The sequence below is a fragment of the Bradysia coprophila genome, chromosome IV, assembly GCF_014529535.1.
Source record: "Bradysia coprophila strain Holo2 chromosome IV, BU_Bcop_v1, whole genome shotgun sequence".
NCBI lineage: Eukaryota > Metazoa > Arthropoda > Insecta > Diptera > Sciaridae > Bradysia > Bradysia coprophila.
In genome coordinates this window covers 1701375-1724841 of record NC_050738.1, presented here as the reverse complement: position 1 = coordinate 1724841, position 23467 = coordinate 1701375, and the positions used below count along the sequence as shown (strand labels likewise).

The 23467-nt window shown below is 34.9% G+C and overlaps 2 protein-coding genes across 3 annotated transcripts in view; one reads left to right on the top strand and one right to left on the bottom strand.

The window, feature by feature from the left end:
• The window catches only part of LOC119066137 (muscarinic acetylcholine receptor DM1), a 59461-nt gene that overhangs the window by 23813 nt on the left and 12181 nt on the right, over positions 1-23467 (bottom strand). For both annotated transcript variants that reach the window (XM_037168428.1, XM_037168429.1), the window contains exon 2: positions 9438-9601. The gene's annotated coding sequence lies outside the window, so the exon portion shown is untranslated. The remainder of the gene's footprint in view (positions 1-9437; positions 9602-23467) is intronic.
• LOC119066138 lies at positions 15850-22407 on the top strand. Its single transcript, XM_037168430.1, has 7 exons — positions 15850-15957; positions 18330-18590; positions 18695-19209; positions 21565-21664; positions 21726-21815; positions 22040-22195; positions 22258-22407. The coding sequence occupies exons 1-7, from the start codon at positions 15916-15918 to the stop codon at positions 22306-22308; spliced, it is 1215 nt and encodes a 404-aa protein (XP_037024325.1). The 5' UTR covers positions 15850-15915; the 3' UTR covers positions 22309-22407.

The following is a 23467-nucleotide window of genomic DNA, read 5'->3' as shown; positions in this document are numbered from 1 at the left end:
CACTCACAACAAAAGACAATAGCTCAGAAATATCTGTTTAACTTCTATAATTTATTAATAGACATCAATATATGTCGATCGAATTTCGTCGGTATTATATAGCACGACTACATTAGCTTATCTTTTGTTTTGTGGAACAGAACAGTCGTCTCCTTTTTTTTAAATCTTTAAGTGCGTGTTTGTTTGTTCGCATAGTTACAAAATACAGATAAAGGGAAATGCTGAGAAAGAAAACTCCATTAATTCTATTCTAAACTCTCACATTCTCTCGACACTGGTGTGTAATGTTATTCGTTCTCGGGAACGAATAATAAATTGACATCCATAAAGAGTTTCAAGATATTTAACGGAATTTCCCTCTTTTATCTTTATCACCAAAAACGAAATGCACGACAGAAAAAAAACCGCTTCTGTTCAGATCGTAAACATTTTTTTCAATGTCGAAAAACAAAAATTGTGTTCAGTGCCATGTATAATAATAATGTTGAATATACTAAACCCGAATGATTTTTAACATTTTTTTTATCACTATACATCGCAATAACATCTTATTATACACATCCACACAGCATACATTGGCTCTCGTAGCTCATTCCTCGGAAATGTATATCAGTTTCTCTGAAAATTATACATTCGAACATATCTCCAACAAAAGCATTTGTAATTTAGCTTTATTTCCCAGAATTCTGACAACAAATCTGTATATTATCCGGACACGTGCAAGCAGTTGACTGACTGTATTGATTGTTCGAATAGTGAAGCTGAGAACACATCAGCAAAATTGTAATTGTCGATCTGAGCAATTCCCATACCTATGTATTGGGTATTAGGGTTTCGCTCAAATTAGAAGGAAACAAAGGAAACAAACCAGACATCTTTCACAGATCAAAAAAATTTCTTTAGTATTTTTAGCGATTTTGCTACCTTTCTATCGATCTAAATACATTCAATCGAAAATCTACTACTTCAACAGTTTTAACATAAGTTTTGCTATACGGCTTTGGCCAGGATTCATCTCGTTTTATTGTCTCGCTATACGATTCTAACATTCGTTGATATAAATCCTATCTTTATAATGTAAAACATACACATCATGGATACATCAACACACCTTTTATAAGGAACAAACTCGTGGGAAAACACACCGCTGCGTGCTGACATAAAACAAGACTTGAAAAGTCGGAAAATAATAGTGAAGTTGTGTGGAGTTTGCTGGTTAATTAGATCTGCATGTAAGACGCCGAAAGTGACCTTAATTTCCGGGAATTTTCAAGGCGAAATAAAACGAAAAAGAGTAAATTATACAAAATGTAGGTACAAAATGAATTTGTCGAGGTATGTCAGACGGTTCTTAATTACTTGATTGAAGTCTAAATCCTACAACGGCGACACCTCTGAGTGAGACAGGAATTACTTTTGGAAAATCTATTACTTTAATAGTTTTAGCCAAAAAATTTCTATACGGCTTTGGCCATGACTCATCGTTAAGTTTTATTCTCTTTCAGTACAAATAGCTACTCTGTCTTTTCAATCGTATCATTACCTGTTAAAATAAATCACCCACACACCGCTGCGTGCATGGCATAAAACAAGACGGCTGTCATCTGTTATCGACAACGACAGCAATAATAAACGACAAGCTTTGACTAATGATGTCTTATATAGCAAAAAGCATGTTCAAAACAAGTGAAGTAAAAGATTTCTGAAAATAATTTTCGAAAATTTTCGAACAAATGAAGTAATAGATCAGATAGTAAAACTGTTAATTTGCTTGCCGTCTGTGACAGGTTAATCTTTGAGAATTTTAAAGTCGTAATAAAACGAAAGAGAGGAAATTATACAAAATGTACAAAACGAATTTGTCGAGATATATGTTAGACGGTTCTTAATTACTTGGATGTAATCTAAATCCTATAACGGCGACATGCTCTCTTAGCTGAGGCAGGAACTACTTTTGGAAAAACGTTTTCCAATATTTTCCTAAATTTTCACACATTTTCCGGGTTTGTTTTGAAAATGTAAAAAAATCAAGGAAAATATGGAAAATCCCAAAAATAGTTCACCACATTTTATACGGAAAGCTCTGTGTTGAGCTATTGAAACGTTGCTGGCAAGTGGTTAAAATGTAAACATATTTCTCCAACTGTTGTACTGAGATTAAATGATAAATAATAGTCATTTAAGCAACCTTTTTGATAACGAAACGACGGAAGTCGAGGCCTTTGCTACAGAAATTAAGTCTTATTCACTGTAAACTACTGCAAATGGTGGATAACATTAGAAGGAATTACTGAAAGAGAACCATTACACTATATATAGTTAGCGTAACACAGAACATAATGTTACATTAATTTTAACTAAGTTTCAACGGTCGTACACTAATTAAAAAGTTTTTCTACTTTGCGGTCTGTTGGGATCTCTTGGTTGCGTATAATTATTTCAAAAAAATATATATTTTCTGACGAAAGTATATGCAAACTTTGATGGAGGTTAACAGTTCTATGCTATTAAAAATATAAAAAGAAGTTCAGTGCCCCTGAGCTTTTGTATTTCTCGTTTCGCTTAACCCTATAGCAACGAGACAATGGGATGTAACATATTTAGATGTAATATCCCCATAGAACAACTCGACATGTGAAATTTTATGATGTAACATCTCATCAATACAACTCATATCATTACTTGACAAAGGAATGGAAGCTCTAGTGTTACCGCAGATTTAGTTCAGATATTGATTACAGAATTCTAAATAAATCATACTATAGAACCGACTTACTTTACATCATCGACCATGTCAAATGAAAATCTTCAAAGGTGAATTTTGTGTGATGAAAATACGTAATAGCCACTGCGTTGATTGTATAAATAATTGCAAGTTCACCATGTTGTTTTTAGATGCAAATTATAAAACTTTCAATTAAATCAATGTACACCATCACTTTTTCCGACTTTTCCAAATGCATTGATCGACTAAATCAAAAAAAAAAAGTTTTTTTTTCTATTCTAAACATATTTTTCCCGATGATGACATGAATGTTGTGAAAATCGTTGCACATAAACAAGTTTATTATGCAACCACGTATAGATATATAATTATAAAGTAGAGATGAATAGATTAAATGAATTATTCGACGGCCGAGTTGTATTGGATTTAATTACAATTTCAGTCATTGATGTTTACAGTGCTGGATGTTTTGTAATATAGACAATAAAATTCATTTTGTAAAAAGAATGCAATTAAGCAATTAGTCAAAAACCACTCGGTATGTAATAGAAATGTTGCGCATTTTTATACATTAGATGTCGTTTTACAAATTGCTTATGCTAAAAACAGCAGTGGTGTTGTAAGTTTTCCTATGAAGATCCTGAGTCCCGAGTGAAAATAAAAGAAAGCCTTTAGACTGTCGATACCACGAAAAACTAGAAGATTTTCAAAAAATCGTCTTGGGCAAAGCATAGAACATTTTTGAAAATATTTTTTTTGGTCTTAAAATTTTCTTTACACTTCGCTGAGTCGGATCAGCTAGGTCCAGAAGCTCGGATGGAAAATATTCAAATATCGACCGACCCTATTGGTTATGTCGATATTCTAAAATTGATTGAAATTTTCACTGTAATGCATTTGCACAATATTTCTATTACTAAAAACAACCTCCAGCGGACAGACATTTGATTAGCGAATACAATCGGATTGGTTCTGCATTGCGGGGCATTTTAACTTTACTGAAAAAGTACTGAACTAAAACTGTACTGACGAGCGAAATTGTATTGTACTTCTCCTATGTTTAGTATTGTGTGCTACTGAACTGTGATATTTACAAAAAACTGGAATGTTTCAGCCAAGGTTTCAGCAGATGAATCGAACGAAGTCTTAAATCTAATTGACTTGTGATAACAACATTAAATATTTGTACAAAATTAGACGAACTTTGACAATGAAATAAGTGAAAGGGTTGCCTTATTTACCAAAATAAGTCCTACTCTCCGGTACATGAACCTACGTACTTCGGGAACTTTTGGTTTTGGCTTTGAAAATTTATGTAATTTTTTCTCATTAACTTGAAAGAAAATTGTTTAAATTGAATCAGGAATTAAGAAAATGATTAAAATTCAGCTACATTTCAAGTAAAGTTTTTTAAGATGCTGTCTATAAGTCTTCCTGTAACGCATTGAAGAAACATTCCAATGACATGGCACTTAAAGTTCTGATATAAAATTTCGTTACTGTTTGAAATTTGACTGAGCTACTCAACCCGAATGTGTAAATTCGTACAAAGAAGATATCTGTTATATCTAAGGACAGACCACCTGGTGATCTGTAAATTAGCTTGGCCTTAGATTGTTTTTGCTCAAAAACGTGAAGTGAAGTCAAGGCGCGGCGGTGAAACTTTACTTCAAGTTTTTGAGTAAAACACCTCATTTGTTAATGGGAAAAATGTTAAAAAAAGACTTCCCAATTGTCACAGAGTACATGGCAATAAATCGAATTTACTATGATTTATAGTCAAACGCAAAGGTTCTGCAGTAAACGCAAAATCTCTAAACAGGTCAACTTCAGATGTTTCGCTATACTGGCTAATGGTCAACCGTTTAGCTATACTGGCTAATGGTCAACCTGAAGCTGGCCTGTTTGGAGAATAACACTTTATTATGTTTCCTGCTACGGCAACGATAAGTGCCACAAAAACTTGTGCAGTTGATTACAAATCAAAGTAAATTCGATGCAGTGTCAACGTCTACCGTGAGGCGATTAAATTAGTTTTCCTTGAAGTGGAAAGTCAGACGTACAAAGCAAACAATTCTGGAGCAATTTCTTTGGAAATCCATTAATCACCCGAATTATCGCCCAATCAATTTTTGAGTAAATTTAACACTAACATGTCCTTTGAATTTTATTTTCCCTTTCGTCACTTAGTTGTGACCTATTTTTACACCATGATCGAGCAATATCTACGGCAAAACGATTCACCCAATTTCTTAAAGGATTCCAGTAAAATTTATATTCGAAAAAGGAAGAAAATGAGAACTGAAAGGCTTTTACATCCTGCCTGCCATGAATTTTATTTCGCATTAGCTGAACTATTACTCCCTCCGAAATTGATTGGAATTTTCAATTCATGCGATCAATTCTTTCGAGTAATTTAACTTTGTTTAAGATTTAATGGAACTTATCCATTGTCAATCAATGAAACGTGACGAAACCGATAAAGAGAAATATATTTCCGTTGTCGTCGCTTCCGACAAATCACATTCAATGTTCGCTGACTATAATAATTTGTGTATGCCACACCCCACAACGTATATTTTCTAAATTATTTTCTGTTGTTTAAATGAATCGCTTGTTAAATTACTATCACATAATAATTCCTAAACAGAATGATAGCACACACCAAAAAAAAAGCTTAAACTACTGGCTTTACCCGGCAGTGAAATATATATACATACCGAAACCACAATGTATTATTTTACATCAGTTGCAGTGCCCTATTACCAAATTCACACATTCATTCTTAATACAAATGGGCCATTTAAATCCGGCAATGTTCATAAATCTTCGTATCTGATAAATAATTAAAACAGAACTATATTACGACGATATATCTTCCAATAAAGTGTTAAGGGTGAACTGTTGTAAACGCAATAATATGCGAAATACACACCATTCCGCACACAGTTGAAAAGAGAAGAGGATTTCGACTAGTCTAGTTTTTGATACAAGAAGTCATGGATTAACATTGTAGTTGCTTTTTGCGTTTGTATTTTATATTGAAATTTATGTAGGATCCGGTGGAATCGTAACACGAAAGTATATATGAATGGGTAGCAAAGTAATAGCTGTTTTCGAGTTAATAGCAGTCGTATTAGATTGTTTGTTTATGTGCGGACTCTCGCTTTTTTTTCCTTCATTCGGATAGAATAATTATGTGGACATCTTTTTGGTGGTACGTTCGGATTTGATGTGGACATCGTTTTGATTAACTTTTTTGTTCTTCATCTTTGATACACTTTCTTCATTTAAATTAGTAAATTACGTACGAGCCGGAGTATTTACACTTCGATGGTTATCACAATAGAGAGAGAGAGAGAGAGAGAGATAGACTTTGCCGTTTTACATGTGTTTCATGGACTTTCGACTTCGCTGCGGATCGGGTTATAATCGGGTATTTTGAGTGCAATAGGACTTTATACACGAAAATCCTCAAAGGATTTTCTTGACAAAGGACTGAGTGCAAAAAGGATTTTCTATGTTTATGTGCACCCCCGACAAATGACTTATTGTGTGATTATATTCCATAATTTCGTCCCATTAAATTGTAATGAAGTACTGCTCTCTAAAGCATAAGCCTGGAAGTAGAGCTTACTCTACCTAACATTTTGAATGTATAAACTAGGTGGAAACAATACTCCATTCCATCTACTTTACTTCAAAGCTGAAAAACGTTTCCCACCCACTTTTAAGTACAATCAACTTCATTTCTGTGAAACAATTGATAGAAAGTGTCTAACATAAGATACAGCCTATCCTACACACTCTTAGTCAGTGTAGCACCAAGATTATGTATAATGTAAACACCAACCGATCTGGAACATTCACTTTTAGAGTAACAATGTGTCTGGTGCGAACGTTCATTTATAATTTACTATTTCTCGTTTACATGGCAATTTTCCCTCTTGTTTCAAGCAATTTACTCGTGAAATTCGGTTATACCTCTTAATTGACATGTTATGTCGATTACGGGAACCATTTTTGCTGATCAAATAACCAACATTTGCAAATTGAATCATTTAACGTATACTGCACAATTCAAACCATCAATGCGTATCACAATTAATTGGCTCATTTCGTGTATCTATAATTGGCTAATTGCGACTACAAAACGATTGTGAGCTAACACCCAACCACATTTGAATGCTCCAACTGAAACTACACAACCATATAGACTATAAGGACATCAAGCATTCCGGTGCAATTTTCTTTTCGTACATTCCATACGTAAAAGCAAATTAATTAACATTTCGTAGTGCCCATTCACACGTCTGCTCTCGCAAATTATATTTTATTTGCAAATGGCAAACTGTACGGAACACAACATTTATATGCATAATTCTGACTCGACTTGCTTATGATAAACGCCAGTGTTACATCATCTGATTTCTTATATTATGCAAATGCAACAAGGATGTTATTCAAAAATATCTCTCACCAATCCCACAGCGGTGGCGATGGTGGAATAAATGTTTGGGCGGGAAGGAAGATTTCCACTTTAGATGTTCACATTAGACACTTCGCTTCTTTCGAAAGTCGGATGCTTAAATTACACATTGTTTTATGCTGCTTTTGTATACAAAGTTGGGATGCAAAATAATTCAAAAGTCTCTGTTGTGGGTTATTATGGAATTAAATTTGAATAAATAAAGAATTTGTTGTTGTGTTGTTGGGGAACATAAAATCTTTCACTGCTACACACGGTGAATGTGACTTTAAATTGTGCAATTATTCCAAATGTGGTACAGCTTTTGTATCGATTTGTTTCGTCTTGTTCGACCTAATTTAGTGTTTTCGTCTCATCCCAATAACATAAAACACACTGCCAACAGAACTTACCGCTCGGTATTACCACATAGAAGGTTTAATGTGCATTTTCAGCTAAACGCTATCATTATACGGTGCAAGGTATTTAGATTTTTCCATTTTTATTTTCATTTTCTTTTCTCATCGCTTCCGCAATTTTCGTAACATTTTTCGCTTTGTAAAAATATTTCGATAAATATTTTCATTAGAACGTTATTGATCTCAATTCTTGTAGCTTAAAGTTTAAAAAAAAGTAATGAAAACCCTTGTATCCGATGGAACTCGCAAATCATTTCGTCTCGATACCCAAACAAAAATATAACCATTCGGTGTTACAACAAGAAAAGAGGTCAATGGAAACGTTCGGCTCAAATTCTACTAATTTTCAATTAAAAACTTTCTTCACCGATATGACACCGGCAGTGGCGTATTATTTAGTCTGTGTACCAACATACCGTAATTATGCCGAAAAAAATTACAAAAATTTGCATACGCGCCAACATGTCACCTCAATTGTTTAGCGTTCAAGGCTTTACGCATTCAAGGTAACGCAAAGAGGGTGTGGGCTGTTGAGTTGAGGCTAACTTAATCAGTTTAAAATGAAGTTTTTGCGATTTTATTATTCAAAGAATGGCTAAAACTTGGTAAGGATTTTTTAACGACCTAACTATAACTCCAATTTAGGCGTTTTTGGTAACAAGTCTCCAGTCAAAATATAACCTTACGAACGCCTATGCCATTATTTGCACCGACAGTGATTTTTCTTACAGTACAGAAAGGCAACATTGTGTCAATCTGTCATTTTCATCATTGCGATGAGAAGACTCTATCCCGAGAAGATAGTTGTTTTCTTACCCCTGAAATTTTAATCGAACTTAAGAGCGCTCATCACTTGACAAAATTCTAGCCTACATTTGTGCGCAAAAATATTCGTTTATTGATGATTTCTCTGAACGAAAATCTTTTTTTGAAAAAGTAAAACCATTAAAGCATGCAAAAATGTGTTACTTTTAAAGCAAAAATTGGTTTGTAAGTCATAACTTTACCCACTTGGAGAAACCCTTGCAAAATGTGTAATCTACACATTTTGCAAAGGTTTCTCCAAGTGGGATAACTTATCACCCACAAACCAATTTTACCTTTGAAAGTGACACATTTTTGCATTCTCTAATGGTTTTACTTTTTCAAAAAAAAGATTTTTGTTCAGAGAAATCATCAAAAAACGAATATTTTTGCGCACAAATGTAGGCTAGAATTCTGTCAAGTGATGAGCGCTCTTAAGTTTGAAGAGAGATCAGACAAATTTGGACTTAATTCAAGGATGAAGTAATGAGCATTCATTGTAGAAAATGACGAACGTAATTACGTGTCGCGAGAAAATGCTTTCAACAAGTTTCTAAATACGAATTTTTAAAAATCATTTTTTGTGGAGAAGGCAGAGACTACTCGCACCCGGGTGGAAATAGTCCAAAATACGCTATTTGCTGAAGTGTGCTTTTCTCACCCAATTGTCGATAATATTCAATTGTTAGGCAAATTTGCACAAGGAGAATACAATTTGCCTTTGGCGAGACACCCAATTGTTAGACCAACTTGTACAAGGAAGATTTTCTATGACGAAACATCCAATTGTCAGACCAGGTTGTCATAGAAAAACTGAATTGTTGCAAGACTCTATGGGTGCAAATAGGGTGTTTGGTGCAAAAACTATTTTTTAGACTAAATTTGCACTAGTGTGCAAACAGCCATTTCCTTTTTTTTCTCCGCTAGCTAATCAATTTCACCCAATCAATCTTAGAGTATCATTTTAGTTTTTGCAAAAATGTCACCACCAATTCCTAAAGAATCATCATGTCTCCCTTACCTTATCATATATGTTTTGGTGAAATACGTTGCTGTCTCCATGTTATCAAGCTACTGCTACCCAACATTTTTATGGAACCATATACGCGCACATCAATTCTCAATAAATTAAATATCTTCGTTATATCGCCTTATATCCAATGTATCATCTCCGGAATCCAATATCTGAAAACGACAAGATAAATTTTGTTAGTACACACAATGTTGTGTTGGCTTTATGATTTTGAAAAATAATTGTTAATGGCGGATTTAATACCCGATTGTTCAAACAATGTGCAATATCGCAACAATTCAGATTTTAATTTTTGTTACTTCTTCTTTGAGTTCATTCATCGGTTTGATGGCTCAGTCTGAATGCGTATAACAACAGGTATAAATTTAGTTTATTGTTCAATAAACTCAATGTAACAACCAATTTCATTTTATTTAAGACTTAGAACATTTTATGCTTTAAAGACAACCGATATAAAACGTCATAGGCGCCTGACCATTACTACAAATAGCCTGTCTGAAAACAAAATCTGAAGGTCTGTGATCCCATGTAAAATAGACTGAACAACAAAATACTTAAATTTAGGTGATTTAAATTTGTTGTACCCGTTGTACACTCAGTTAATCAGTAAAGTGAATAGAATAGCTTTTATAAAATTACATTTTTTTTTAAATTTAACCGTTTTCTGAATAGTCAGGGTTCTTATGTCCATCCGCGCGCTGGGGAAGTTATCGAAAATTTGACAATGGAATATGATAGAGGGATCAAAGTTGTGGAACTAAATTTTTTTTGTGTCGCGAACCGGTAATACCGGCTTAGTGTAAAACTAAAAACTTGAATATCTCCGTTAAAAAGCAACATTTTCTAATGGGGTTTGTTTTGTTTGAAAGCCTCATTCATTGCCGACATTTTATGGAAGAACTTTTTTCAGGGACTGGAAAAGTGTCCTAGATATTTGGAGATCCCAAAAAAGTAACCCAAAAAAACCGCTAACTTTGACCTCAATTTCCCTGGCCAAATCGAAACGTATTTTATTGATATGGGGCTCTTTAGAAATCTGAGAACGAGCACTTTCAGATCTAGCCGGCCGAGCTTGAGCTTTTTAGAGGGACCATAGATACGAGCCTGGAAACTGATAGTAGCAAAAGTACATTTTTTTTGTGTCACGTTTCGCATATTCTTTAACCTATAACCTACAATTACTTTCAATACTGAATGCTCCACCCCGTTCTCTATCCTAGAAATGCAAAAAGAATTGAATACAGATACGATTCATGGATTACTTCGGGGGAAGAAACAATTTTGAGATCTCGAAAACAAAAGTAAAATTAACAAATTTATCAACCTCAAAAATATGTTGTCGATTTATATGCATTTTTTATGCATAGCAAAAGAAGACTGGAACAAGCAACGTAATATTTGTCTTACAAGAAAGTTGAACTTTTATGTGAGACAAAATATTACGTTGCTTGATCCTGTCTTCTTTTGCTATGCATAAAAAATGCATGAGAATCGACGACATATTTTTGTGGTCGGCAATTTTGTCAATTTTTATCTATATTTTTGCATGACAAAATTAGGTTTTTTTTTCACCGATGTTATTATAAAGATGAACATATTTGTATAAAATGATAAACATTTGGTGTGATAAAAAAGTATTTCCCCGAATAGGGTTTTTGCTGCTGGGAGAGAAAACGTACTAAAACGTAAAAAGCTGTCAAAAGATGTGACAGAAGGATTAGCTAAATATACTGAAATCAAACATTTTAGAGATTTACTCACTGTAGTGCAAAAAAGATGCAAGATTTCGAGAGAGGAAACTTTTGAAATTCTCTCACAAAATCGTGCTTGCTAACATCAATGGGACAAGGCAACAAAATTAAGTATGCTCCTTCATCTGTAGGGCAGATATGTACTTTAATGGTCATATAATGTACATTATGGTGAACAAAAATAAGCGCAGCCGCCAAATTTCGATCATATTCATTTGATGATGACATTCACGTTTCCTAGAAACGACCAAAATTCAAAAATCGATGCAAAATATGTCCTTGTCAGTTTGGATTTATATTGAAGAACGTGTGTTTATGACGACTTCAGTTGTTAGAAGACTGGACGAGACTTAAGAGCACTGATTAAAATTCAAATATAAACCATTATAAGATGAGTGGGTATTTCAGTTCCGTTAAAAACGTATTTATTAAAGTAAGTTTTAAAAAAATGATCAAATTCATCAATTTACAGTCAGAGACAGTGAAATTTCAGCATGAATATGCTTCAGCTGTTTTACAGCTGACTTTTACAATCAAATTTGATTAAATTGTTGACACGAACGCGCGTGGCAGAACCATATAAAAACGTATAAACAGTTTTGATTTTTTGTGTGGATCAGCTGATCAGTAGTATATAACAAAATCAGATAGGAAAATATTTCATTGGGAGATCACTGATTCACTTAATGAGTTAAGGAAACTATATTGCTATTTTCGGCCAGTGAATTTGCTAGGCCACCTTCTTACAGACCACCGACATTCCTATTTTAATGATTGCCGAGTACTTAAACTTTGCCCTGATATTCTTGTAATTTTAGCTTTGGTTTGTTGTGCTTGTAATGTTCTTGGGTTCAAATTTACTAAAGAAAATACTACGAAGATACTTATGATGCTTAATTGTCACTTGTAGATATATATCTAAAAAAGATTATACTTAACGATTTAACAGGCAAGTGTGCCTACGATGTGCAGTAGTAGATGTTGAGCCATTTTCTACACTCACATTACCAGATTTAACTTTTTGAGGTAGGGATTTTTTTTTAAATTAATTTTAATATATTTCGTGCAACAGCGCTGCGAAAAGTGTACTTTTTCATGCCCACTTTGATGGGTGTAATGTGAGTCTTCTTTTCACTTGTTGTTAAAAGTCTTTTCGCAACTATTGGTGAAAAATACTTTTCCTAACTAGTGTTGAAATTTGGCCGTTTAGGAAAAACGTTGGTCCTAACTTCTTGTTAAAGTCTTCTTTATCGAATTCGATTCGATTCGATTTGGAACCTCTCATTTACTACAAAAGTATTTTAAATGCGTTGTTTTATGCAATGAAAGTACTCTATAGGTGTGATCTAAAGTCATTGAAAGTTGATTTTTTTTAATATGAAATAACTATTTCCTCCGGCTTGTATGGACAGACCATACCTGGTTTGTACTTTCATTGGTTTTATGCAAAACCGACACAAAACTAATTTTGACAATGTCACCATATAGCGTTGAATGACTACTTGAAATGACTCAAAGTTCTGTAATAGTTGAGAAAGTACGAGTGAAAACTAAAGGATCTACATGCATCATTTCGTGTAAATTTGGTGTTTGTCTTATCAATTAGTCGGTGACTGGAAATTCAAAATTAGGTAACAACAATTTGTTGAATACAACACGTTGCGAAAATGGCTGTTTTCGTCACACGATGTGGTGAAAACAACCACTTTTCGCAACTTGTTCCAAAAATAACTGTTATTACAAACGGAACTATTTAGTATTTAGTATTTCAATTTCAGAAATGTCACAAACGTTCAAAACATTGAATGACGTTTGCTGATTCCAAAATGTATGCAAACTGCGAACTTTCCATAATTTATTAATTCTGCTTCGCGTGCACCCTAATTAAAATCATCATTTTCAAATGTATAAATAGAGTCATATAGAGTTTCACCTGTGTCTATACGAAATTACCCTTGCACTGCAGACGTAAAAAAATTGAATAATTGAACTTTTTCAGACTGAAACATTTGTTGACTAAGTGGTTTTTGGAACAGTTTATTTTTCTTCACTTGGGAAATATTGTGCATAACCGCAGGTGATCCTTATTAATTAAAGGAATGATTTCCTTTGTCAACTATTGAAATTACGTCAGATGTTACGTATAACAGTACACTATACCAAAACTTTTGTGGCACTAACTAATTTTAAGAGTTAATGGGACGCGACGGTCCAACGACACAGTGTGGGACGTAATGTTATTAAGTGTGTGAAAAAAGCGTATGCAGAAGAAAGGTTTATAAATTCACAAATATGGCACGTGCCATAAAGAATAATACTGCTATCTATTAGCAGGGAGTATTAAGCCAAATGTCTCTTTCGTCTCCTCAACAATATTTGCCTGCACAGACCATTTACATCTGCAAAGGCCTAAATTTATTCGAACCATTCTATTATATTATATCTTGTCTTTTCAAGCACTTCATACGTCGTTTGTTCACACGGACACGCTCGAAGCATGCTCCCATTACCGATGTTGGAAGGAAAATTTCGGAAATCTAAAAAACACCCACCCTAACAATAACAAGAACCCGACCCCTTACCTTTAAAAAAGCTTATTTGTAACTACAGCCTAAAAGGTTGATCTTCATTGCCACGATCGTAGTCGCGAGCTTTTTTCATTTTTTTATGCATACAATAACCTTGTGCCGATTCCGAAAACATTAATTAGGCGGTTCGGGCAAAACGGTGTTTTAATGGTTCATCGTTTCCAACAAAGTTTTTTTTTATGAATTTTTCCTTCATTTTTCGATGTCCAAAATAAATTTTTCTTCTTTTGCTTCAGGTCATAGGAAAAAATGGCAAACAGGCACAAAAAAAACCACAAACAGCAATTGAGCAGCTTGCTTCTATCTTGGATTACGTAAATTTGGTTGCATATCCCTGTAATCATGAGCTAACTAAAGATTGGCAGATGACTTTTAGAGGAAAATTGTGCCTTGTTTGGCAATTATTCTTTCTGTATTTGGATGTTTATTCAGGATTTCTATTACTGCCACATCCCCTCGGTATTGTGATGTCGGCTGGTGTTGCCTTTTCAGTAACTGTAAGATGGAAATCCACTTAAAAACAATTTTATATGGGTGGAACAGCTGAAGCAAATTTATGCAACAATTTCACTTCCTCTGACTGTAAACCTTCTTCTAGATCATAGCCAAGTTCATCATTGTTTGGTATAATCAGGAAAAGTATTATTCTTTAGTCGCTTTCATTATCGATGTGTTCCACCGAAATGCAACAGGCTTGAGGGAGCGCATGCTGTTCAATACGACACAAACAATTTTTCAACATTTCAAAGTAGTTCGAGCTGCCATATTTGTTGGAATGACACTGTACTCGAGTTACCCGCTTTACGACTTCTTTTTCCGAGGAAATTTAACGAAAGTGTCTCCGATAATGTTTCCATATTTGGATGACCAAGTTCTCCAAGGATATTTGATTTCTTGTGTACTGAACATCGTCTGGGTCGGCTGGAGTTTCATTGGCATCTATGCTGTCAGTTGTATGTTCCTGTTGTATGTGGATGTGTATGATGCACTTGTGTCGCTAGTCGAGGATGATTTAAGTGCATTCGATGCCATGTGGGAAACGAAATGTGTCGACATCAAAGGACGGAAATTAGCATTTAGAAACATAGTGATGGAGTTTATGGATATAGCCAGGTAAACTACAATTTCAGTTGTATACGCATCTAGACATTGTTTACTGTTCATAGAAATGAACACGTCAGCTAACACTTGTATTGGCGATTTTCAAAAAATCTAGGTGGCGTTGTAACTTTCGTGTGTTTATTGACCTCGGAATCGCCTCGGCTCAACAAATTTCACACGAAAACTCCACTTTTTACCCTTTAATCCTTGTAATGTAAATAGATATTATTCGAGCTTCGGTAATTACGATATGAAAGTGAAGTGTTCCGTAGAAACCTCCGATTTCTTGCCAATGTTTACATTTTTTTCTTCTTCATATTTCCACTTCACAAACTAAAAATTGCCCCATTTTTCAATTAAATCCAACGAACACAATGAATATTTATTGGAAATATTTACTGAAACGTTTCTATGACAGGCCAAATCGCGGCTTAGGTACAAGTCTCTTAATGACAGCGCCCACTTATCCTATACTAAAGTGTCTGTGCTTCACCCCGTTTCCGATCCTAGAAATCACGAATTGTTCGTATGGTTCATTTCCATACTAGGAAGTTGAAAGACGTGCGTTTTATTTGAGCCTTTCTAACTCATTGTGTTCTTAGGTATTAAAGCTCCAACATATCTACGCCAAAGATTTTTAAATAAAAAAAAAATAGTGCAAAAAAGATGCAAGATTTCGAGAGAGGGAACTTATGAAATTCTCTCACAAAATTGTGCTTCCTGACATCAATGGGACAGGGCAAAAAAATTAAGTATGCTCCATAGGGCACATATGTACTTTAATGGTCATATAATGTACATTATGGTGAACAAAAATAAGCGCAGCCGCCAAATTTCGATCATATTCATTTGATGATGACATTCACGTTTCCTAGAAACGACCAAAATTCAAAAATCGATGCAAAATATGTCCTTGTCAGTTTGGATTTATATTGAAGAACGTGTGTTTATGACGACTTCAGTTGTTAGAAGACTGGACGAGACTTAAGAGCACTGATTAAAATTCAAATATAAACCATTTTCAAGATGAGTGGGTATTTCAGTTCCGTTAAAAACGTATTTATTAAAGTAAGTTTTAAAAAAATGATCAAATTCATCAATTTACAGTCAGAGACAGTGAAATTTCAGCATGAATATGCTTCAGCTGTTTTACAGCTGACTTTTACAATCAAATTTGATTAAATTGTTGACACGAACGCGCGTGGCAGAACCATATAAAAACGTATAAACAGTTTTGATTTTTTGTGTGGATCAGCTGATCAGTAGTATATAACAAAATCAGATAGGAAAATATTTCATTGGGAGATCACTGATTCACTTAATGAGTTAAGGAAACTATATTGCTATTTTCGGCCAGTGAATTTGCTAGGCCACCTTCTTACAGACCACCGACATTCCTATTTTAATGATTGCCGAGTACTTAAACTTTGCCCTGATATTCTTGTAATTTTAGCTTTGGTTTGTTGTGCTTGTATAATGTTCTTGGGTTCAAATTTACTAAAGAAAATACTGCGAAGATATGTCTGATGTATATTGTCACTTGTAGATAGAAATCTAAAAAAGATTATATTTAACAATTTAACAGGCAAGTGTGCCTACGATGTCGAGCCATTTTCTACACTCACATTACCAGATTTAACTTCTTCGTGCAACAGCGCTGCGAAAAGTGAACTTTTTCATGCCTACTTTGATGAGCGTAATGTGAGTCTTCTTTTCACTTGTTGTAAAAAGTCTTTTCGCAACTATTGGTGAAAAATACTTTTCCTAACTAGTGTTGAAATTTGGCCGTTTAGGAAAAACGTTGGTCCTAACTTCTTGTTAAAGTCTTCTTTATCGAATTCGATTCGATTCGATTTGGAACCTCTCATTTACTAAAAAAGTATTTTAAATGCGTTGTTTTATGCAATGAAAGTACTCTATAGGTGTGATCTAAAGTCATTGAAAGTTGATTTTTTTTAATATGAAATAACTATTTCCTCCGGCTTGTATGGACAGACCATACCTGGTTTGTACTTTCATTGGTTTTATGCAAAACCGACACAAAACTAATTTTGACAATGTCACCATATAGCGTTGAATGACTACTTGAAATGACTCAAAGTTCTGTAATAGTTGAGAAAGTACGAGTGAAAACTAAAGGATCTACACCGTGTGGTACATTGGTGCATGAAATTTGTTAAATTTTCAAATATTTTGCATTAAAATGCATCATTTCGTGTAAATTTGGTGTTTGTCTTATCAATTAGTCGGTGACTGGAAATTCAAAATTAGGTAACAACAATTTGTTGAATACAACACGTTGCGAAAATGGCTGTTTTCGTCACACGATGTGGTGAAAACAACCACTTTTCGCAACTTGTTGCATAAATAACTGTTATTACAAACGAAACTATTTAGTATTTAGTATTTCAATTTCAGAAATGTCACAAACGTTCAAAACATTGAATGACGTTTGCTGATTCCAAAATGTATGCAAACTGCGAACTTTCCATAATTTATTAATTCTGCTTCGCGTGCACCCTAATTAAATTCATCATTTTCAAATGTATAAATAGAGTCATATAGAGTTTCACCTGTGTCTATACGAAATTACCCTTGCATTGCAGACGTAAAAAAATTGAATAATTGAACTTTTTCAGACTGAAACATTTGTTGACTAAGTGGTTCTTGGGACAGTTTATTTTTCTTCACTTGGGAAATATTGTGCATAACCGCAGGTGATCCTTATTAATTAAAGGAATGATTTCCTTTGTCAACTATTGAAATTACGTCAGATGTTACGTATAACAGTACACTATACCAAAACTTTTGTGGCACTAACTAATTTTAAGAGTTAATGGGACGCAACGGTCCAACGACACAGTGTGGGACTAACATTACGTGTGTGAAAAAAGCGTAAATTCACAAATATGGCACAAGCCATAAAGAATAATACTGCTACCTATTAGCAAGGAGTATTAAGCCAAATGTCTCTTTCGTCTCCTCAACAATATTTGCCTGTACAGACCATTTACATCTGCAAAGGCCTAAATTTATTCGAACCATTCTATTACATTATATCATGTCTTTTCAAGCACTTCATACGTCGTTTGTTCACACGGACACGCTCGAAGCATGCTCCCATTACCGATGTGGAAGGAAAATTTCGGAAATCTAAAAAAAACCCACCCTAACAATAACAAGAACCCGACCCCTTACCTTTAAAAAAGCTTATTTGTAACTACAGCCTAAAAGGATGATCTTCATTGCCACGATCGTAGTCGCGAGCTTTTTTCATTTTTTTATGCATACAACAACCTTGTACCGATTCCGAAAACATTAATTAGGCGGTTCGGGCAAAATGGTGTTTTAATGGTTCATCGTTTCCAACAAAGTTTTTTTTTATGAATTTTTACTTCATTTTTCGATGTCCAAAATAAAGTTTTCTTCTTTTGCTTCAGGTCATAGGAAAAAATGGCAAACAGGCACTAAAAAAACCACAAACAGCAATTGAGCAACTTGCTTCTATCTTGGATTACGTAAATTTGGTTGCATATCCCTGTAATCAAGAACTAACTAAAGATTGGCAGATGGCTTTTAGAGGAAAATTGTGTCTTGTTTGGCAATTATTCATTCTGTGTTTGGATGTCTATTCAGGATACATATTACTGCCACATCCCCTCGGTATTGTGATGTCGGCTGGCGTTGCCTTTTCAGTAACTGTAAGATGGAAATCCACTTAAAACAATTTTGATTGTATGGGTGGAACAGCTGAAGCAAATTCATGCAGCAATTTCACTTCCTCTGACTGTAAACCTCCTTCTAGATCATAGCCAAGTTCGTCATTGTTTGGTACAATCAGGAAAAGTATTATTCTTTAGTCGCTTTCATTATCGATGTGTTCCACCGAAATAAAACAGGCTTGAGGGAGCGCATGCTGTTCAATACGACACAAACAATTTTTCAACATTTCAAAGTAGTTCGAGCTGCCATGTCTGTTGGAATTACACTGTACTCGTGTTACCCGCTTTACGACTTCTTTTTCCGAGGAAATTTAACGAAAGTGTCTCCGATAATGTTTCCATATTTGGATGACCAAGTTCTCCAAGGATATTTGATTTCTTGTGCACTGAACATCGTCTGGGTCGGCTGGAGTCTCACTGGCGTCTATGCTGTCAGTTGTATGTTCCTGTTGTATGTGGATGTGTATGATGCACTTGTGTCGCTAGTCGAGGACGATTTAAATGCATTCGATGCCATGTGGGAAACGAAATGTGTCGACATCAAAGGACGGAAATTAGCATTTAGAAACATAGTGATGGAATTTATGGATATAGCCAGGTAAACTACAATTTCAGTTGTATACGCATCTAGACATTGTTTACTGTTCATAGAAATTAACACGTCAGCTACCACTTGCATTGGCGATTTTCACAATATCTACATAGCTTTGTAAGTTTCATGTTGACCTCGGAATCGCCTCGGCTCAACAAATTTCACACGAAAATTCCACTTTTTACCTTTTAACCATTGTAATGTAAATAGATATTATTCGAACTTCGGTAATTACGATATGAAAGTAAAGTGTTTCGTAGAAATCTCCGATATCTTGCCAATGTTTACATTTTTATAAATTTTTTCTTCTTCATATTTCCACTTGACAAACTGGAAATTCACCCATTTTTCAATTAAATCCAACGAACACAATGAATATTTACTGAAACGTTTCTATGGCAGGCCCAATCGCGGCTTAGGTACAAGTCTCTTAATGACAGCGCCCACTTATCCTATACTAAAGTATCTGCCATTTTCATACAAAAATGAAATTATCAACCCTGAAGTAAAGTGAACACATTTTTCATGCCTTGGGGCCAAAATCGAGGTCAATTTTGGAAATTTTCTCTCGATTTTTTCCCTCTGCATGAAAACTTTTTTGAGTACTTGGTTTGAACGATGTTTTTCAGCTATTTTCGTTTGTAGCCCTCACTTCGTCCAAACCAAGTAGAAGTACACAATAGCTATTTTCATAATAAGGTAGTAAATGGGATTGTTTTGCGCACTAGATGTGAGATTGCCGATACGAGCGAAGCGAGTTCGGCAACACATCGTGTGCGCAAAACCCCCATTTACTACCGTGTTAGGAACAAAGTTTTATCTCCTATAATGTCATAATCACCATAAAAAACAAGTTTAAAAAATCAAACTGAAACATAAACACGTCATGACACCGTCACTAATTCATATTCCCCACAAATAAAACACACATCTAGTACACTGTCAAGAATTTGTCAATTTTCAGTGCATAAATGAAAAATTATCGAAGTTTTCCGTGAATAAATGTGAAATTATCGAAGTTAGCCGTGCGCAAATGACCATTTATCGAAATTTTCAGTTAATAAACGTACGTTCTGAGAATGACGTGTCTAAATCTAGCCCATTTTGATTCTAAAAGTGACACTCAAATTGTGAATATTATGACATTACAGGAGATAAATACCTATTTGTACACACTGTATAGTATGAGATTGCCACCCAAAGCAACGAAATGGTTATTTGGATCACAAGGGGCGAAAGTAAAAACATAGCTAACGCCGACCCGTACGAAACACCTATTCGTATCAAAAGCCTTTACTGTGAAACTCTTCATTTCTTTTACTTCATTCTCTACTGAAAAACTATTCTTCCTTTTAAATCACTTACATTATCCACTCTTTGCCTTGTTAGCATATACAAATAAATTGCCGGAGGCAATATAGACAGCCCCGTACGAAGACAAATTTCATAAATTCCTATTTAAACAGCTATGCACCGCTACATTTACCTATATTTTACCGACGCTTTACATTCGTTAATACCTTTCAAACAAAAAAAAATTCATGACATTCGGTCAAAATTTACTCGAGATATTGACAAAATACTCCACGTTCACTGTACGGCCGAGTAGCCAGATAAGAGCTCACTCCAAGAGACCTAGCTCACGCTCCGGAGAACATAATTTCAAAAACTTTTTTTTCCCTGATTGGTACGGTCAATACCTATCTAATAAAGCTACAGACGAAATATGTTGAAATGTGGCCGACCTACAAGCAAAAACTGCTTGCCGCCCTGTGCCTGTTTCACACCAAGGGATCTAACTCACGGGTCGGTCATCCGATTTCCATAAACTTTTTTTTGTCGATCGGTATTGTAAATACCTTTTATTTGACGTATCAGTTACAAGTGTAACGTTTGAATGTCCGGATATATCTTCTAAAAACCGTAAAGCACTTATTGGGCCACAGCTCGGGAGGGGTCGATCCAAAATCACTCATCTTCGAACTTAGCCTGTCTTTTGACATTACCAAACGGGAAAAAAAAGAATTTTCAAAATCGGATGCGTTTTACTCAAGTTATCGTGCAGACGGACAGACGGACATATTTTTTTTCACTGATTTGGCATCTCTAGACAACCACAATAGGTTTCCCCTTACTCAGGGAGTCCAATTCGACGTGTTACAAACGTATGCGTAAACCTATAAGACCACAGTACTTCGTACGGGTCTAAAAATTCAACCGTGTGCGAAGTTTACACCTCTTGTGATGTCGTGGCTTTTACGGAGAGTTGAATTTTTAAACTTTCGCATCTCATTCGGGAAGCGAAAATTACAATTTTCGTAGTTAGTGTAATGAAAAACGAATTTGGCTTTAAAATTGCAGGTATAGCGTTTACATGAACGAACGGTTCAACTTTATTGCAACTATACAGATGGGGTCTACACTTTTCTCGCTCACAACCGTACTTTTTGGCATACTGAAGGTAGCTAAAGGAATCATTTGATGATCAATTGATATTTTAAAAGCTTTTTTTTCCCTGTCAGGCTGACTACATCAGTGGTATCGGTGCCAGCGTCTACTATGTAACTGAAATTTTAACATTTTCTTTTATCGGACAAATAATGCAAGACACGGTACGTTATTGTGACTTTTGCCCTACTGACGTTATTATAGATCTCGTTGTTGTCAAGACGAGAATTATCTTTATTACCTGATGGGTGTCTTCTAGCTCTTAGTAACTTCTTTTATGTTGTGACAATTCTAATTAAAGGTCCAAAGAAAATTTCCGTGACCACTCTGTGGTCCACACTGTCTTTTCGGATACCTGCTTGGTTTGCGAATAAAATTTTCATTTTAGACTGATAGAATCGGTGAAGTTATATGCAATACAAATTGGTATAATTATGACGTCAGCTATCAACAGGATTTAATGCTCCTACTGGGTATTATGCAAAACGTCTCATGCGTTCGTATTTGCAATGTTTACCCATTGAACTTTGAATTGGGTCTCTCGGTAAGCCATCAATTTGTTTTTGTTTGATTATCGAAATTTGAGTTTACGATTTCAATTTGTAGACCCTAAACACGGTTTACAATATTTTCATGTTTTTGATTAATTCCGCGTGAAAAGATGAAGCCAGAAGAAAAGCAATCTTTGTGCTGTTTCATTTGAAACAAAGTTTAGCTCATTTCAACGAAACTTTGAAACAAATACAGAAAATTCACGCATTGGTAAGTTCCAAATATTAGCCACAATACAGTTTTTATTTGGATGGTTTTTGTAGCACGATCGGCGATTTTATTATAATATAACAACACAGGTTTTGTGCGCAGATAGTAGCATAATGGGTTGGATAGGGCTCGGTGCACTGAGTATGATGAGAAAAGTATCGCTTGCGGTTTGGACTTGTTTGTTGAACTCCGACATCATTAGAACCAACGAAGTAGTGTTTCATAACTCAGGACACAGAGATCTATCCGCACATTCCAAAAGTTAAAAATTGTTGCCTATAAATGCGAAATTGTCGCAAAGCATTTGTCCGAGATAGACACACGTAGAAAAATGATCTTCAAGCACGAAAATTGTACTTTTGAAGAATTTAAAATTAAATCCTGCTTTTAAATTAAATTTTCGAAAAAAACTGTATTTTATTCGTCAAACAAATTTTGCGCCAAAATATCATACAAATCGGAATCACTTAATTGACTGGATATGGCGATGGCATTTTAAAAAATCTAAAAAATCAGAAATATGTTTAGAACCACAGCACTGCTCCCAGCATTAACAACGTTCATTGTTCATAGAAAATATTCGGAAGCTGATGAAATCACGGTGTGTTTCTATTGTAAAGATAGATGACTAGTTTTTGTCGCATGAGTTAAAACACAATCAATCCTAAGCGATAGCTCTTATCACTAAAGCCTCCACATTTGACACTTGTAAATTCAAAGTCCGTGCTAGGAGCAGTGCTGTGTAAAAAAAACCACTGTAACCACCGATCTGGAGGCAGCACTAAGTGATGGTTTGAAGTTAAGTGTTCTTCCCTAAAATGATCAGACGGACCTGCTAAGTGGATTTGCGGCTTTGTCTTAAAAAAACTTTAACATTTTGTAAAACCGGTACACCATTGTGTAGGATGGTAGGCTTTGAAGAGACGCACAGTTTGTAGTGGCGAGGCCGCGTGACATTCTATGGGGAGTACGTCTAGCCTCTGTAGTACTATAAAAACAATTTTAGAAAAGTGCTACTGCACCGGACTGGAGTGACTCGAGTAAATTGTACAAA